This window comes from Adiantum capillus-veneris, chromosome 15 (assembly GCF_014529385.1).
Source record: "Adiantum capillus-veneris isolate H3 chromosome 15, ASM1452938v2, whole genome shotgun sequence".
NCBI classification, from domain to species: Eukaryota; Viridiplantae; Streptophyta; class Polypodiopsida; order Polypodiales; family Pteridaceae; genus Adiantum; species Adiantum capillus-veneris.
In genome coordinates, this window is record NC_140945.1 from 14,409,708 (window position 1) to 14,427,841 (window position 18,134).

An 18,134-nucleotide genomic window follows, 5' to 3' on the forward strand; every position below is an offset into this window, starting at 1 on the left:
GAACAAGAACCCGAGATACCTGATTCTGTTCACAAGAGCACCTGCAGCCCTACAAAGAGATCCAACATTCTGTCATGTACCAAAAGTAAGTACATGGCAAGCGCATGAAGCACTGCAGAAGAAGAGGCCAACTTGGCTCAACTTCCCCACGCTGTCAGCTCCACAGAGAGGCCAAGCGACAGAGGAATATATGGTGAAAACCCTAACGGGCGCCATGTCATTCTTCAAGAGTCTACCAGATCTCTCCTGTGCAATGTTATCTAAGATCTACAGGACGCTATTCACATGCATACAAGTTTTCAATGAGCCTGAGCAGACAGGAGTCCCATGGCTCTCATTCTTGGAAGGAAACAAAGGCTTATGCTACGATATGAGTGGGTAACCTTCAAAAGAAATCCTTCACGGATTCTATGCCAGATGCATGTTCCTGCCCTCGAATAATATACTAGCCTTTGAAGAAGCATTCTACACTGGATTCTTCACCTGGCGAACGAAGATATTTGCGCCGGTGATAAGCAACCTAACATCCAGGTTTGTAGACTACTCAGCGGTGGAACTGAAGAATCAAGTCACCATGCAATTTCTGCAAGTGCCGGACAAAGAACGAAGAATCAGATATCAGAAGGCACTGGAAGCACTTAACGACCGCCTCGCCCGCCGTCAACCCGAAGACTAGTTAAGCCTATAAAGTTGTTTCAAGGGACGACACAGGCGAGGAGGGGGGAAATGTTAGCAGCAAGCTAACACGGACACCATTTTTCGGAGTTCTCCTTGTAAAACAATTATTATTTTGATAAATCGGTAATATTTCTGTAGCAAAGGATTCCACTTTGGCTAGTCAATGACCCCACTTTGGCTAACCATAGTCCTTGTCCAACCTTAGTGCTCTCTTGCCCTCAGGCCTGGACTCCCTCTGGACAGTTCCACACTAGCTATGCAATGCAGGGCAGTTAGATTTCTCGAGGGGTGTTTCCAAAAAGTGAAAGTAAATAGATAATAAGAAAGAAATCAACAAAAAGGATAGATAGTAGTCACACGCTGGTGACACAGTCCCAATCTTTGAGCCTATCCTCGACAAGAGTGGCAGGTACTCCCTCCTCAAACCGGGGAAGTAGACAGATATGGGAAGGTCTGCACACTCTACCAAAACATTTGTAGCTGGATCAAAACCATGCCTCCACTGTCGAAAGTAGGCTCGAACTGCTTGGATGGCCAAGGCACTCATCGTGATGACCTTGGATGCCATCTCGGAAGTCTCAAACTCTATCTGATAGTAGCCGCGTCCGAGGAGCTGAAGATCCAAGATCTTGCCCACCTCTGCGAGAAGGCAGGCCTGGAGAAGATCACGCACCTCTCCTCTGCGCACCTCTCCTCAGCTGGGTCTGGTGCCGAGAATCTTGCAAAATGACGGAAGTCGCTTGAAGGCGTTCCACACCTGCTACGAGGCTCGCTTGCTCTGCAGGGTCGGGCGAGGGGGCTTCTTGAGAGTCCCTCTGAGGTGGAGCATGAGCCTCCATCAATGTTTGCTGCTGTGAAGAAAGGGCGAAGCGGCGTCGGGGAACGAAGGCCTTCTGCTGGACCGAGCACGTCGAAGGTCCTGGCGAGACCAGCCAAGCAGGACCGGGAGTGGGCAAGGAGGTGGGCTGGGGGCAGTGGGCAGGGCCCGGGGGGGGGCGGGGGGGGGGGGGGGAGACGCGATGGTGATCAAGGAGGCGAGGGGGATGAGCAGCAACAGCGAGCGCGTTATTATTCGAGGTGGCATGGGCGTTGGAGACGACAAAGAAGAAAGAGGTGGCTCCCCCACATCCTTTCTTGTTTTCCTTTATTTTAATTTCAATGGTTTCGGTCAATTCCTGGTTGACTTCATCCTTTATAGATTCTCCGTCTACCTCCTTGATCTCCCCTTCTTCTTTCTTGGTGGTTTTGATGGTAGCCACCTCTTCTTTCACTACCTCCTTGAAAGCTTAAGCACGGCAATACATGCCTCGAGTATCAAGAGAACCTCATCATGCATTTGACGCTTCTCCTTCTCCCATGCCTCTTTGTGAGCCTCCATTTGGTGATGTGTTCAGGCATAAGCACTCTTTCTTTCTTCCATCCCATGGAGGCCTCAAGCTTAGCGATTCGTGCCACTAAGCCCCCTTGATGTTGCTATCCATGGTCTTCTTGTTGAGGGTGATGAACTCCTAAAGAGCCGTCTCTATCGCAATGATCTTGGTGTCAATGCTCACCTTGCCATTCAGAGTGCTCTCTCTCTCTCTCTCTCTCTCTCTCTCTCTCTCTCTCTCTCTCTCTCTCTCTCTCTCTCTCTCTCTCTCTCTCTGTGTGTGTGTGTGTGTGTGTGTGTGTGTGTGTGTGTGTGTGTGTGTGTGTGTGTGTGTGTGTGTGTGGTGTGTGTGTGTGTGTGTGTGTGTGTGTGTGTGTGTGTGTGTGTGTGTGTGTGTGTGTGTGTGTGTGTGTGTGTGTGTGTGTGTGTGTGTGTGTGTGTGTGTGTGTGTGTGTGTGTGTGTGTGTGTGTGTGTGTGTGTGTGTGTGTGTGTGTGTGTGTGTGTGTGTGTGTGTGTGTGTGTGTGTGTGTGTGTGTGTGTGTGTGTGTGTGTGTGTGTGTGTGTGTGTGTGTGTGTGTGTGTGTGTGTGTGTGTGTGTGTGTGTGTGTGTGTGTGTGTGTGTGTGTGTGTGTGTGTGTGTGTGTGTGTGTGTGTGTGTGTGTGTGTGTGTGTGTGTGTGTGTGTGTGTGTGTGTGTGTGTGTGTGTGTGTGTGTGTGTGTGTGTGTGTGTGTGTGTGTGTGTGTGTGTGTGTGTGTGTGTGTGTGTGTGTGTGTGTGTGTGTGTGTGTGTGTGTGTGTGTGTGTGTGTGTGTGTGTGTGTGTGTGTGTGTGTGTGTGTGTGTGTGTGTGTGTGTGTGTGTGTGTGTGTGTGTGTGTGTGTGTGTGTGTGTGTGTGTGTGTGTGTGTGTGTGTGTGTGTGTGTGTGTGTGTGTGTGTGTGTGTGTGTGTGTGTGTGTGTGTGTGTGTGTGTGTGGTGTGTGTGTGTGTGTGTGTGTGTGTGTGTGTGTGTGTGTGTGTGTGTGTGTGTGTGTGTGTGTGTGTGTGTGTGTGTGTGTGTGGTGTGTGTGTGTGTGTGTGTGTGTGTGTGTGTGGTGTGTGTGTGTGTGTGTGTGTGTGTGTGTGTGTGTGTGTGTGTGTGTGTGTGTGTGTGTGTGTGTGTGTGTGTGTGTGTGTGTGTGTGTGTGTGTGTGTGTGTGTGTGTGTGTGTGTGTGTGTGTGTGTGTGTGTGTGTGGTGTGTGTGTGTGTGTGTGTGTGTGTGTGTGTGTGTGTGTGTGTGTGTGTGTGTGTGTGTGTGTGTGTTGTGTGTGTGTGTGTGTGTGTGTGTGTGTGTGTGTGTGTGTGTGTGTGTGTGTGTGTGTGTGTGTGTGTGTGTGTGTGTGTGTGTGTGTGTGTGTGTGTGTGTGTGTGTGTGGTGTGTGTGTGTGTGTGTGTGTGTGTGTGTGTGTGTGTGTGTGTGTGTGTGTGTGTGTGTGTGTGTGTTGTGTGTGTGTGTGTGTGTGTGTGTGTGTGTGTGTGTGTGTGTGTGTGTGTGTGTGTGTGTGTGTGTGTGTGTGTGTGTGTGTGTGTGTTGTGTGTGTGTGTGTGTGGTGTGTGTGTGTGTGTGTGTGTGTGTGTGTGTGTGTGTGTGTGTGTGTGTGTGTGTGTGTGTGTGTGTGTGTGTGTGTGTGTGTGTGTGTGTGTGTGTGTGTGTGTGTGTGTGTGTGTGTGTGTGTTGTGTGTGTGTGTGTGTGTGTGTGTGTGTGTGTGTGTGTGTGTGTGTGTGTGTGTGTGTGTGTGTGTGTGTGTGTGTGTGTGTGTGTGTGTGTGTGTGTGTGTGTGTGTGTGTGTGTGTGTGTGTGTGTGTGTGTGTGTGTGTGTGTGTGTGTGTGTGTGTGTGTGGTGTGTGTGTGTGTGTGTGTGTGTGTGTGTGTGTGTGTGTGTGTGTGTGTGTGTGTGTGTGTGTGTGTGTGTGTGTGTGTGTGTGTGTGTGTGTGTGTGTGTGTGTGTGTGTGTGTGTGTGTGTGTGTGTGTGTGTGTGTGTGTGTGTGTGTGTGTGTGTGTGTGTGTGTGTGTGTTTTCTCGCTATGTTGTCTATTTGGTTGTGGTATTGCCAGTTTGTATGGGGAGAGAGAGGGAAAGGGGGGGATAGAGAGAGAGATGTTATGTACAAGCAAGGATGAATAAGTGGGCAATAAAGTTTCTTTATTGAGCATCTAATAACTGAAATTAGAAAACATTAAAGTGGAGAGCTTTACCTTGCCCACGGCAACACTGATGGCTGTGCCCCCAATTGAATAAACAACCAATATGTAGAACAATGGAGGATAAATGCCATACAAGATCCCGCTGAAAGATATCAAGTCGATTGTAGCATTAAAAAGAGCTAAGGAAAAAGATAAGGCTGTCCCAGTAAAGGAGTTCAAGTCATCGACAATACGCTGATCTGGATTGTCAAGAAGTGACTGTGACTGGATTTGATAAAATGTGCGATTCTTAAAATAGCGATCCAAATAATAACTTGTCATCCAGGCTCGCCATCTTAATGCAAGTGTATCTCTTGCATAGTCTCTTAGCACAAAGAACTAACAAGAAAAATTAGTTGGTCAGATTTTCAGTAAGTCTAAAGGATTTAAGAACATAGAAAAGGGAAAAACACAGCCTAACAGTGTACAGGAAAGTACCTACAAAAAGCGCAGCATTTAGCTCACCGGAATGCCTCCTATAAACGAACCCAAGTAGTAGAGAAGCTGCTTAGTGAACTGTTCCTGGTCTTTGCCTGTTAATGCATTCAAATAAAGCGGCTCAATCAAGTTACCATACAAGAAGCACATAAACAAGAAAAAAATCTTGGTGGCCTCTCAATGACCATTGCATTTAACATAGCAAAAATGACCTACTTGCGAGGGCATTATAGAAGTCCCGTCCCAAAAAATTGAATCCAACACTAATGCCAGTAGTGGCCAAAGTCAAGGCAAACACACCACCCAATCTAAGTCTAGCCTGGACTTTGTCTTGTGAGCTCCAGTAAGGTGCAGCTACTTTCCAAAATCTTTTCAGGATTGTTTGTATGCCTGACCCAATTCTCTGGAAAAGAGCAGACAAACAAAAACGAAATGAAGCAAGGAACAAAAAACAAGTCATTTGTAGATTTAAAAGTTACTTAAAAGGCAAAGCAAGCAACTTTTACTAACGCACACACTTTTGTTACACAGTGAACAGTAAAACTGTTAACAAAGTTTTCATATTTACTGAAGCAGGAGCACCATCTACCTCAATAATTGGAATGTATCCCTAAAGAAGTGGAAGCAAATTCGACCTTTGTGGGCGGTTTGAAAAGCATCAGATTAGAACTTTGTCGTGTCAGCATGAGCAGAATACTAATTGGACTCAAATGTCAATTCTACATTTTGAACTTAATTCTCAAATTTGAGGCTAAATGTCATTACCAAAATGATTCACAGCATATTTCATACTAAACAAGATGAGCTTTTACTACAATGAAAATAAATCAAACACAAGCTTATCTTATTTATGAAGTTAAGAATCACCAAAAACCTGAGAAATTTTAATGCCTTGACTCTTGAGCATGTATTCAGTTCTTGAGAGTTTACACATAGAGATGACTTTGTCGAATGTTGCTATTAAAGTGGAGGGAGATAGAGCCTTTACATGCTTCAAGGCTTTGAGATATACACACACACATAAAGAGAGAGAGAGAGAGAGAGAGAGAGAGAGAGAGAGAGAGATGACATGAAATGTTATATTAACGTCTTCAAAAGGCCAAAATGACCTATGAGACCAATCTGTTACAAAATGGTGAATCTAATACCATGTCTCGGTACAAAAGAACTAGAACAAAGATACTAGTACTAGAATCCATCCTCATCTGCACTCAGGATGTCGAGAGAGTATGGCTCGAATCCTCTGTTGTAGTCTCCGTCGATGCTGTGTAGCCCCTCTCCTCAATCATGGCCGTCTGGATCTCCGTAGCTCTAGTGCTCAGTCAATGAGAGTGCCAGAAGTGGTCGAATGAGTGTGGGCCGAGCTCTGCAGTGATGGCTGCTCCATATCTAGTGAAAAGAAATCTGTAATCTGTCTCTCGGACTGTCTCTCTCTATCTCTCCCCAGTAAAGTGTCTCTACATATGTGTAACTCAAGTAGATAAAGCCCAAGACATCTCTGATCCTCATAACTCATGACCCTAGAGAGAGGACAGAAAACCTCTTTGAATAAGCAGTGGAAACGGCCCCGTATCTCATAGTACACTGTGCAATGACATATGTAATGTAGCCCAATCTCTGGCTCTAGCTGGCATAAGCAGCATATCCTGTTGTCTGTTGTTATCCCTCTGAATCTACCAATCTCAATCTCCAGCTGATGTGAGGATGTGCGTATCTGACCAATGGCACGCCGCAAACCATGAGACGTGTGTGTCCAAGTAGCTGGGTCGAATGAGAAACCCATCTCCTGTGAGGTGGAGAAGATGCTCTCTAGAAAGCCATCTTCGTGCCCACCTCCTGTGGCGGCTCTATCCATGTCCTCTTGGTATCCAGCTGGATGAGGTCCTCACGAATGAGTCTAGTAATCTCCACCCATGTAAGAGACATCAAGGGTGCCTGGGCCCTGAAGAGAGTACTGGGAAGGGGACAGCCTGTCCATGGTAAAGCCATGCGTCTAAAACCATGATGTCATCTGTGCATACCAACATGAAGTGTCCCCCTGAAGAGCTAACTGTCTGGAAGACTCAAGGGTGAGTCTACCATATCTGTCTCTAGTAGTATCCCACAAGCTGTGCACAAAGGAGACTGATCTAGTAAGCGCCTCAATCTCCATAGGAGGGGCAGCTAGCTCTTCTCTAGTGATACCGTGGGGTACGGAGACCTTGGCTCTGATCAGTCGAGAGATCATAGATACCAAGGGCCTCTCCATACGTCTCCAACCATCCTGGCCTACAAAAGGTCCCGATAACTGCACCACATACAACATAGCTGAGGCTACTAAAGTATCAAAGAGCCATAACTTTGTTCGAGGTTCCTGCAACTGAACCTGCGAACGCGTCCTCTCAAAGCCTCCCAAGGCCGCAAAAGCTTTAGTCGGTCTAGTCTCTGTTGCTCTCCCCAAAGAAAACCACTGCCCAATGAAGACATGTCACGTGACACATCCCAACCCTATGTGTCCGTGGACAAGCTACACCACAACAGGGTTCAATCAGTCCAGTCAAGTCTAGATTAGCAGTGATCTGGCACTTTTGTGAGTCTATTCGTGGACCGTGCATGCCCAGTCACTTAGCATAGATGCATATCCTCCGGTTGCACATAGCATGATCATCAGAATTCCCATCAAAATCCATTAGCATCAATTAGGGGAATTTTCTAGTGCATTTAGCCTATTTTCCTATTTATTGGTTATTTTCACTTATTATTTTTAAGTGACTTTCCAACAAAAGTAGGTAGGGCAATTTTGCTAAGTTAATATATAAGCAAACCCAAATTAGCACTTTCTGGCAGAAGAGGCAGCAGGAGCTTCCCGCTCAACAGGCAACTTCTCAGCAATACCCCCCCTCAGCATCAGATCCATCGCCATTATCACCCCATCCTTGGCGTTTTTCCTAGATCCAGCATCGCCATCAGGTCTCACCCCCTGGCGCTTCATCCTCTTGCAGACATTGCCATCATCCCCTTCATGCTGGCGTTTTTGCCCCTTCATGCTGGCTTTTTTTGTCAGTAACCACTAACGCTCAGCTGCTGCCCTTACAGCGTTTTTCAGCCTTGGACAGGCCTGCTTTTGCAGAGTTTTCAGCAGGTACAACAGCCCCTAAAAACGCAGCCTGCTAGGTCCAAGTCTTCAGCGTTTTTACCATCAGCAAGACCCCCGACAACTTGAGATCATTTTCAGCCATAACCACAGCAAGAAAACAGTCATTTTCAGCCTCGAAACAGCCACCGAATTCAGCCCATAGAAGATCACAGTTTTCAGCCACGAAGTCACCGTCGTCGTCATCAGCATAGTCCCATTGCATCAGTCCATTGCATTCGCATCGTACACCTTTGTGCAATCAAAGTAGACCACGACGAGAGTGGGGCCTTTGGAGGAGGGTTTTACAACCTCTCGGGTGTCGTATCTCTTCTCTCTCCTTCTCTCAGTCTCATTCACTTGCACGCACAATATCCACTCGCTTTGTTCGTGATCATAGCACTCTCCATAAGACGGAAAGCTCTCTTTCCCTAAGAACTAAAAGGAACCTTGAGCAATAAAGATCACTAATCTTGAGAAAATACAACATTCATTCCGCTGCACCTTACATTGGTATCAGAGCTTTGGAAGTGTTCTGCATTACTCAAGGAAAGAACCATAAGAATTTTTTTTGCTTGTTGCGATCGCACGAACCCAAGTTCGCTTGGGCGTGTCGATTCCTAATCGTGTTTTGTTGAAGAGTGACAGGAATCCCAAGAAAGAAGGGCTTGTCCAACCTCCCCTTGTGTCTCTTTTCACTCATTGAGAGCGGACCGTGCACTTAGCGGCCGGCCAATCGACGTGAGGCGGGAAAAAGCAACCTTGGTGTGAGCGCAAGGCCGCCAAGGGGTGCGCCCGCAGAAAAGGGTAGAACTCGGGTGAAGAGAAGATCCTTCTCAACGCGATTTGCAAGCGAAAGAACACCTCTAAGAACCCAGGATTCTCACGAATCAAGGACCTCAAGAACCCAAGATTCTCACAAATCAAGGACCTCAAGAACCTCAAGACCCTCAAGAACCCAAGTTCCTCATGAACTTAAGAACCCAAGACCCCCAAGATCCCACGATTGCAGAATGGTCATCACTCGAAGCGGAATGGATACTTCGCTTGGAGGTGATGAGCATGAGAGAGACGAAGAAGAATTTTCCTCACCAGGAGGTTTTTCCGACCCTTCCCCATCTACGACAAAGATTGCACGAACTCCTATGGAGGAGTTAGACCTAGAAAGAAAAGCAGAAAGAAAAGCCTACGAAGAAGACATGGCAGCCATAGAGCGCCAGTTCCAAGAAAGAATGGCAGCCATAGCGCGTGAGAGCGAGCAAGCATGCTTGGAAGCCAAAGCAAGAGAAGCAGAATTTGATCGAGAGAACAAAGAAATGCAAGCCAAGTTTGATCGCGAGAACAAAGCAATAAGGCAAGAGATGTTGCGGCTCTTTTCTCGAATGCAGGCACAGATGCAACAGGATCAGGAAAAGAAGACTCTCTCAATCTCTTCTTCTTCAAAGTATGATACACAGGACTTGCATGATTGTGTGAACCATAATGATGATTTGATTGACAATGATTTGCATGATGATTTGGATGACAATGACAAGCATGATGATTTGCATGATCAAGATGTGATTTCTCACAAGCATGATGAATTGCATGAAGATGATGTGATTGTTCACAAAGATGATGTGTTAGTTGATGCTTTTTCTAGCGAAGCTAACCTCGTTGTAGATTCGATCAATCACCAAGAATCGATCTTGGCTTTCGAGTCGAGGTCCACAGATTCCCCCCAAGACGATTCGATAGACCCCGAAGAACCGATCTTGGCTCTCGAGCCTTGGTCAAAAGAACCCTCACAGGAAGTATTATGTGTTCGCATGATTGATAGCACGCATTGTTCGAGTGTTTCATTCATGACGGTTTCCTGTATTTTAGTCAGCATCGTTATGTGATCCCTTTTCCTAGGCATGACATATTGTATGTTGAGCACGTTTCTCTCATGGATAAGCACGAATGTATGCGGATTGTTAATGAAAAGTTGAAAAGTTTGTATGTAAGGAAGTCACATTCCATGTCTCTTCCTTGGCATGACAGAGTTTCCGAACAAGCACATGAAAGTATGAGCACCAAGCATGGGCATTTCCATTGTGTTTTGCCACAGTTGATTGCTCTAGATCATAAGAAAAAGATTCGATCTCATTGTTTGCATGTGTTTGATGAACGGGTTGTCACTCCGTCTCCATGTTCATCTACATTGCATACACAGTCTTTAGCGAAGACAAGATTTTTTCCACTCACTTTACATGGAATAGGTATGTTCATGGTTTTGTGTTGGAAATGGTTTCAGGAATTTTCAGCCATGGAGATTCTTGAAGAAGAAAGAAGCATGACTATCCACGAAGTTGAAGCATTAAAGGAACCTCAGAAGACTTTGTGTCGCTTTCGGCGCGGCCCAAAGAAGCAAGCGTTGCAGACCTTTATGAAGTTCAAGTACCGCACGACCCACACATCAGAGTGGGCCGGCGAAGAGTCCCTTCCAGGATTCCGGATGCTGTTGGCGATCTCCCTCGACGCCATACAGTTCGGTACCAATACCTCACTTTGAAAAGGAGGGGATGTCACGTGACACATCCCAACCCTATGTGTCCGTGGACAAGCTACACCACAACAGGGTTCAATCAGTCCAGTCAAGTCTAGATTAGCAGTGATCTGGCACTTTTGTGAGTCTATTCGTAGACCGTGCATGCCCAGTCACTTAGCATAGATGCATATCCTCCGGTTGCGCACAGCATGATCATCGGAATTCCCATCAGAATCCATTAGCATCAGTTAGGGGAATTTTCTAGTGCATTTAGCCTATTTTCCTATTTATTGGTTATTTTCACTTATTATTTTTAAGTGACTTTCCAACAAAAGTAGGTAGGGCAATTTTGCTAAGTTAATATATAAGCAAACCCAAGTTAGCACTTTCTGGCAGAAGAGGCAGCAGGAGCTTCCCGCTCAACAGGCAACTTCTCAGCAATACCCCCCCTCAGCATCAGATCCATCGCCATTATCACCCCATCCTTGGCGTTTTTCCTAGATCCAGCATCGCCATCAGGTCTCACCCCCTGGCGCTTCATCCTCTTGCAGACATTGCCATCATCCCCTTCATGCTGGCGTTTTTGCCCCTTCATGCTGGCGTTTTTTGTCAGTAACCACTAACGCTCGGCTGCTGCCCTTGCAGCGTTTTTCAGCCTTGGACAGGCCTGCTTTTGCAGAGTTTTCAGCAGGTACAACAGCCCCTAAAAACGCAGCCTGCTAGGTCCAAGTCTTCAGCGTTTTTACCATCAGCAAGACCCCCGACAACTTGATCATTTTCAGCCATAACCACAGTAAGAAAACAGTCATTTTCAGCCTCGAAACAGCCACCGAATTCAGCCCATAGAAGATCACAATTTTCAGCCACGAAGTCGCCGTCGTCATCACCGTCGTCGTCATCGGCATAGTCCCATTGCATCAGTCCATTGCATTCGCATCGTACACCTTTGTGCAATCAAAAGTAGACCACCCTCGCCGACAAGAGTGGGGCCTTCGGAGGAGGGTTTTACAACCTCTCGGGTGTCGTATCTCTTCTCTCTCCTTCTCTCAATCTCATTCACTTGCACGCACAATATCCACTCGCTTTGTTCGTGATCATAGCACTCTCCATAAGACGAAAAGCTCTCTCTTTCCCTAAGAACTAAAAGGAACCTTGAGCAATAAAGATCACTAATCTTGAGAAAATACAACATTCATTCCGCTGCACCTTACAAGACAACCCCAAGGTAAGTGTATGCATTTGTATACTCTAAAATCTCCTGACCATATGTGAAAGTCGGTGTTGATCTCCTGATCCATTGTGGTGTGGTGTTAAACACCATAACCTTGGTTTTACCAAGGTTTACAGACAATCCACTATCCTCTGCAAAACTGTGTAATGCATCCAATTGTCGCTGCATACCCTCTGGTGAGTAAGAGATCAACACAATATCATCAGCATATAACAACAATGGGATCCACGTCCCTACCAGCTGGGCACCTCTATCACCCTCTCTGTCAATGTAATCAGACACCTCATCAACGTACATACCAAATAGAGTAGGAGACAATGTTACTACTGCCATAAAAAGGGACACTTGAAGAAAGATTGCCGCACATTACAACGTGACAAGAGCAAGGAGAAAGCGAAGTCTGAAGCAAACCTAGAAGCAGCGTAAAAATTGAAGAGTTTGATGTGGTTTGACTCTCCAACCATTGAGACAGTTTCTAAAGTGCCAAATGATGTGTCGATTTTTACATCGGATTTAAGTCCTGATGCATTGTTAGCTCTTGACGAGTGTTATGCGCATAATTGGTTGTGGACTTAGGTGCTAGCTTTCATGTGACTCCTCACAAGGAGTGATTCTCTACATACACTGCCACGCATGGCACGGTGAAGCTAGGCAACTCTTATGAGCCTGATATATTCGATGTGGGCAGTATCAAGTTTTCTATGCGTAATGACACCGAGTTTATGCTGTACAATGTCAAACATGTTGAAACCGGCCCGTAGGGCGGTAGGCGTTGGCTTTCACCCGAAATTCTTTACTTAATACACACACACAGAGCACTTTGCAAAGAGAACCTGTAATGGGAATTAACACTTAATCACACACATAGCTCGGAAGCTAGAATGCTCCGAGCAGATGCGACAACCTGTAGGCCCCAAAATTGGCGCCCCTTTCGGTATTTCTTTATTCTTTAGGAGGGTAAATTACAAGGTAAGGTCCTCGGAATCCTTCACGTGTATCCACCTAGATACCATTTGATTTGGCCAAATTTCGACAACATAACAACCCCAAAACTTGCGCAAAACCAATTCCCCTGCTGGAACTCGCTTGCACTGTCGTATACCCTCTGATACCTGTCCAAAAACAGTAAATTCAGCACGCTGTATTTACTGGTTTTTGCCCTGTTTTCAGCCCCAAACAGTCCCCTAATTGTCCTTTGCCAGTGGGGCACGATTCCCAATGATCCTGGCATCCGTACGGCTGAAAAACAGTGAATTTACAGCGCATACACAGCGCTGATTTTGCACCTGTACGGTGAGGTTATGACCCTCACCAGTGCCTGCTTTGGAGCAGCAGTTAGCTACCCCTGTTCCTGCTCAAGGAGGCTCTTGCCTCAGCACAAAAGCATGAACCCACACAACTGTACATCAATCAAATGAGTAGCCCTCTTGTGGGGCATCACATAACTGCACGTAGGGGAGAGAGAGAGCAGTGTGTAGTGTGCAGGGCATCACTCCTAGCACCACACTGTACATGAGAGGGAAAGGAAGCACTCCATAGCTCTTAACATGTGACAAAAGCTGAAATGAGGCCTCTCCCAGCATAAAAATCAGCGCCCATTTTTCTGCAAGAGGAAAGTTCACCAAAATGTGACACTTGGCGCATTTTCAAGCATTTTCCCGTTTCGGGTTCGCCGCTTAAAAATATCCCAACCGACGCGTCAGTTGACTTCGCGGCAGAGTTATAAAGTGTTCCCCTAGTCATACCGGAGGTAATGACGCGAACACATTTCACGGCCCAAAATAGCAGTTCCCTAAATTTTAGGAGATGCTTCCGTTGGGCTCCCACTGGTCTTCTGACCATCTATCCTCATTGGAGCCGCATCCAAAAGTGCAATGTGGCCCAACTGTCGGATACTTTTTGTTGGTAGTCCCACCTTGACTTTACGCCTTAATTGAGTTCACTTCCTAGTATCCACCAACTTGCTAAGTGCGACGGGGGGGACCTATTGATCTTGCTCTGAGCCTAGACATCCTCTTACCATACGAATTCCAGTGCCGACCACTTCCCGTCTGCGGGTGAATCTACCGTTCACATTGGCCATACAATGTCCGACCGTTTGCTACTTCAAAAAGAGTGTCTCAAAACAAATAAAATAAACCCCATTGGAAAGAAACCAACAACCAAGGTTAGCAGTTGCCACATCTCTGTGACATGGTTAATAACTGCCACGTCCTCGTGACATACCCCCCTCTTGAAAAACGTCCTCGATTGCATACCATAAATACACGCCACTGATGATCTTGTGCTATTAACACTCTTTTATCATCGCATGTATCCGCAAGAAAGGTCGTAACATACATAGATACAAATGACTTAATGAGGCCTTCATACTTTTGCCATTTCCATCTATGGCACTGAATTCATATGTACATTTGATGTACTAGCTCTATCATTACCCCTCCTTTGCACACGTTGGGTTGGGGCATAAGTAGGCTGTAACCCAAAGGCTTCAAGGTAAAGCTGCAATACATTTGGTGACTCTGACAGTTCATGCTCTTCCATCCACTTTGCATCCATAGGTGGATAGTTCTTGAACTTCACCAAATAACGTCTTGCAACTTGTCCTTTAACTTTTCTGTCCTTATGTGCCAAAACTTGCTCAGGTACCAGGATCTCATCAAGTTCCTCAACTTCTGGTTGATCCTCAACTGGCATATCTTCTGGCACATCACCCACGAAGGGTCTTAGAAGACTCACGCGAAACGCATTATGAATCTTCCACGCATCAGGCAATTTCAGCCTGTAAGCCACATCGCTGATCTTGTCAAGCACTTGAAAAGGCCCATAGTAACGCATGCTGAGCTTAGGAAACAGCCGTTCCTTGCCCTTCATCTTCTTTAACCTTGCCTTTTCGAACCTTAAGAGAACCCAATCACCAGGTGATAGTAGCAATTCACGACGGTGACGATCAGCAACCTTTTTCTGTTTTGCCTGAGTCTTCTCCAAGGCAACTTTAATCTTCTTATACATCTCATCCATGTTCTCAACATATCGATCTGCCTCAAAGATCTTGTCCTTTGTGTGCAAAATGGGAGGAACCTTTTTGCCGCCTTCAACAATTTCAAAAGGTGCTTTGCCAGTAGACGAATGCACCGTATTATTGTACGCATACTCAAGCATAGGCAAATACTGTTCCCACTTGCCCTTATTATCTGACACATAGCATTTCAGCTAAGACAGTAGAATTGGCCTCTTCTGACTATCCATCAGTTTGTGGATGAAACGAAGACGAGAACTTGAGCGTAGTACCCATGTTCTCAAACAATCCTCTCCAGAACAAACTGGTCATGCGAGGATCACGATCACTGATAATCGATTGTGGCATACCATGGTACTTAAACACATTGTACATGAACAAGCGTGCCATCTGATCAGATTTTATCTTCTTCCTGACAGGGATAAAATGGGCCTGCTTGTTGAACCTACAGATAATGGTCCATATACCATCATTCCCTGTTGGCATCCTTGGAAGATCAAAGATAAAGTCCATAGCAATGCTTTCCCATGGCTTATCCGGAATCGGGAGTGGTTGTAACAACCCTGGTGCCTTTTGCCTGTCAAACTTGACCTTTTGGCAAACTATGCATGCTCGCACAAAGGCATCCACATCTCTCCTCAAGGTAGGCCAATAGAAGAACGCCTCTACCGCTTTAACTGTTACATCAGTGCCACGATGCCCTGCATACGGTGGGACATGACTCTCTTCCATGACCTTATGTCGCAGTGGCCTAGTGACACAAAGTCTGCCATGCATCATCATAAAACCATCTCTGAGGAGGTAGTGCTCGTGATGTTGCCCCTCTTGTAATTGTTCAAAGATCCTTGCAAAATCTTCATCAACAGTATACTGTTCCTTCATGTCATCTAACTCATGATGATAAGGAATCGACACAGCTGAAATTTGTGGCTTTCTTGATAACGCATCAGCCACAACATTCTTCTTGCCTTCCACATGCATAATCTGGAAGTGGAACATGGAAAGAATGTTTGCCCATCGCATATGCTTTTCGGATAACTTTGACTGTGTCAAGGAGTATCGCAAGGTCTGATGATCTGTTTGGACAACAAAATCAGCACCTAAGAGGTAGTGCTTCCAGCTAGAAAGCGCATGAATCACGGCCAAGAGCTCTTTCTCATAGACTTGCATAGTCCTCTCTGGCCCTTGCAAAATTCGGCTTTCATAGGCTACTACCCGTCCATCTTGCATTAGCACTGCTCCGATGCTACTGCCACACGCGTCACACTGGACCACAAATGACTTCCTGAGATCTGGCAGAACAATAACTGGATCTGAAGTCAACTTTTCCTTTAAGAGAATAAAAGCTGAAATCTCTTTTTGGGTCCATCTGAAAGTGACCTCTTTCTTTTGCAATGCGTGAAGAGGCGATGCTATCTCTGCAAAATTTATGATAAACCTTCTATAGTAGGAACACAATCCCAAGAAGCTTCTGACATCGTGCACAGTCTTCAAGTCTGGCCATGTCTTGATAGCTTCGACCTTTGCGGGATCCATTCTAACACCATCCTTTGAGACTATGTGGCCCAGAAAGTGGATCTCTTCAAGGAAGAATTCACTTTTCTTAGGATTGACAAGTAACCTGTGACTGCGCAGCTCTTCGAACACAATGGTCAAGTGACGCCTATGCTCCTCTTCATTCTTCGAATACACAATCATGTCATCGAAGAATGTTCCAACAAACTGTTGATGCGAGCGGAAAATCCGGTCCATCATTCTGTTGAACGTGGTAGGAGCATTTGTTAGCCCAAACGGCATCACTAGAAACTCATAAAGACCAAATGTCGTTCTAAACGCAGTCTTGTGGACATCCTCTGGGCTTATACGAATCTGATGGTACCCACTCTTCAGGTCTATCCTGCTGAAAATTGCAGCACCCTCTAAACGATCGAGAATATCATCAATGCGAGGAATAGGAAACCTATTCTTGATGGTATTCTTATTCAACGCACGGTAATCAATACACATGCGCCATGAGCCATCCTTCTTCTGCACTAGGAGCACTGGGGAGCAAAACGGTGAAGAACTAGGCTGAATCAGCCCCTTCTCTAATAACTCCTCAACCTGGCCCATAATCTCTTTCTGTTGCGCCGCAATAACCCTGTAGGGAGGTCTATTTGGTGGGCTACACCCGGGCACCAAATCTATCCGATGGTCCTCAAGTCTCTCTAGCGGCAATTGCGACGGTAATGAATCAGAAAAACAGTCACTAAACTTTTGCAAAAATGCTGACCTTTCTTTATCTAACACAGATAAATTTGACTGATCACTATCTGAGACATCACGTGCAAAAATCAAGTACACAGAAAGATGATTCTTTATTACAGAAGTGATAGCAGAAGCAGATACAATAGGGACTGACTCTCCTTTAAGCTTTACATCCAAGATGTGAGTTTTGCCCCTATGTTGTACAGTGATCTTTTTGTTGTAGGCATCCAAGACTCCATGCACTCGGAACATCCACGGGATCCCCAACAAGGTGTCACAACCTTCCAGCGGCATGATGTAAAACTCTTCAGTGTCCACATACGACTGAATATGCAGACGCAGTTTTCCAATGATGGGAGTAACACACTCTGAGTGGCCAGGACATGCCAACCCTGCCTCTGCTGTGTACCCCATCTCTTCAGCTTTGATGCCGAGCTTCATAGCTAACTCTGGTGAGATAAAGTTGGCTTTGGCACCTGGATCAAAGAAGATGAGTGTCGTCTGATCCCTAACTTTACCCCATGCCCTGCATAACTCACTGGCATCTGTGCTGGGCCTGTCACCCACCATGTCTGGCACTAAACCTGCCGTGGGTTTGGGCTTTTTGCCTTTCTGGTCTTCTTTATCCTCTGAGTCAGCTGGCCTTTTCCTTTGTGGACAATTTATAGAAATATGACCAGGCTGCTCGCATATAAAGCATTTGTTCTCAGCCATTAGGACCTTCTTTTCCTCGAGCGACTTGCGCACAAAAGGCTTCCTTTTCTGTTTCTTTGCCTGCGCTCCAGAAGTCCCAGCTGAATCCTTGTCTTTGGTGGCCTGTTCTGACCCCTATGACGCATCAGGAGCCGTTTTCACAAAGGGCTTCGTCGCTGAATTTTTCTTTTGCTGCCCTCCTTTATCACTGCTCGGAAATCCACTGTCCTCTCCTTTCAACAGGGCAAGACCAGTGTTCGCAACTTCCATAAGCTGAGTAAGGGTAGCCACTCTGTTCTTTGTACAGTAATCGCGAAGCCCTTTAGGCAGCCCACAACAATACTTCTCTATCTGCTCTGTCAATGGCACAAATCTGTAGGAGGTCACTGAGAGTAATGCTTTACAAAACCTCCTATTGTACTCCAGCAAGCTCTTGCACGAAGCTGCCGTAAGCTGGTGCCAATCTGTCAGGACATCGGCTTCAAATTCATTTGATAGCCAAGCAGATGCAAACATTTGCTTGAAGTAAACCCAAGTGGCGGGTGCCTGTCCTTGCATTAACAATGCCGTCCACCATGTAAGCGCATTGTCCTTTAAGAAAGTGGCAGCTT

The 18,134-nt window shown here is 46.0% G+C and overlaps 1 protein-coding gene across 1 annotated transcript in view; it reads right to left on the reverse strand.

Annotated features, from left to right (window-relative positions):
• ABCD2 (ABC transporter family protein) overlaps nucleotides 1-18,134 on the reverse strand; it is a 72,579-nt gene that overhangs the window by 43,599 nt on the left and 10,846 nt on the right. The window contains exons 2-4 of the mRNA XM_086530083.1: nucleotides 4,926-5,112; nucleotides 4,737-4,804; nucleotides 4,284-4,610 (exon numbers count right to left, since the gene is read on the reverse strand). Coding sequence (XP_086386209.1) covers nucleotides 4,284-4,610; nucleotides 4,737-4,804; nucleotides 4,926-5,112 — 582 coding nt within the window. The remainder of the gene's footprint in view (nucleotides 1-4,283; nucleotides 4,611-4,736; nucleotides 4,805-4,925; nucleotides 5,113-18,134) is intronic.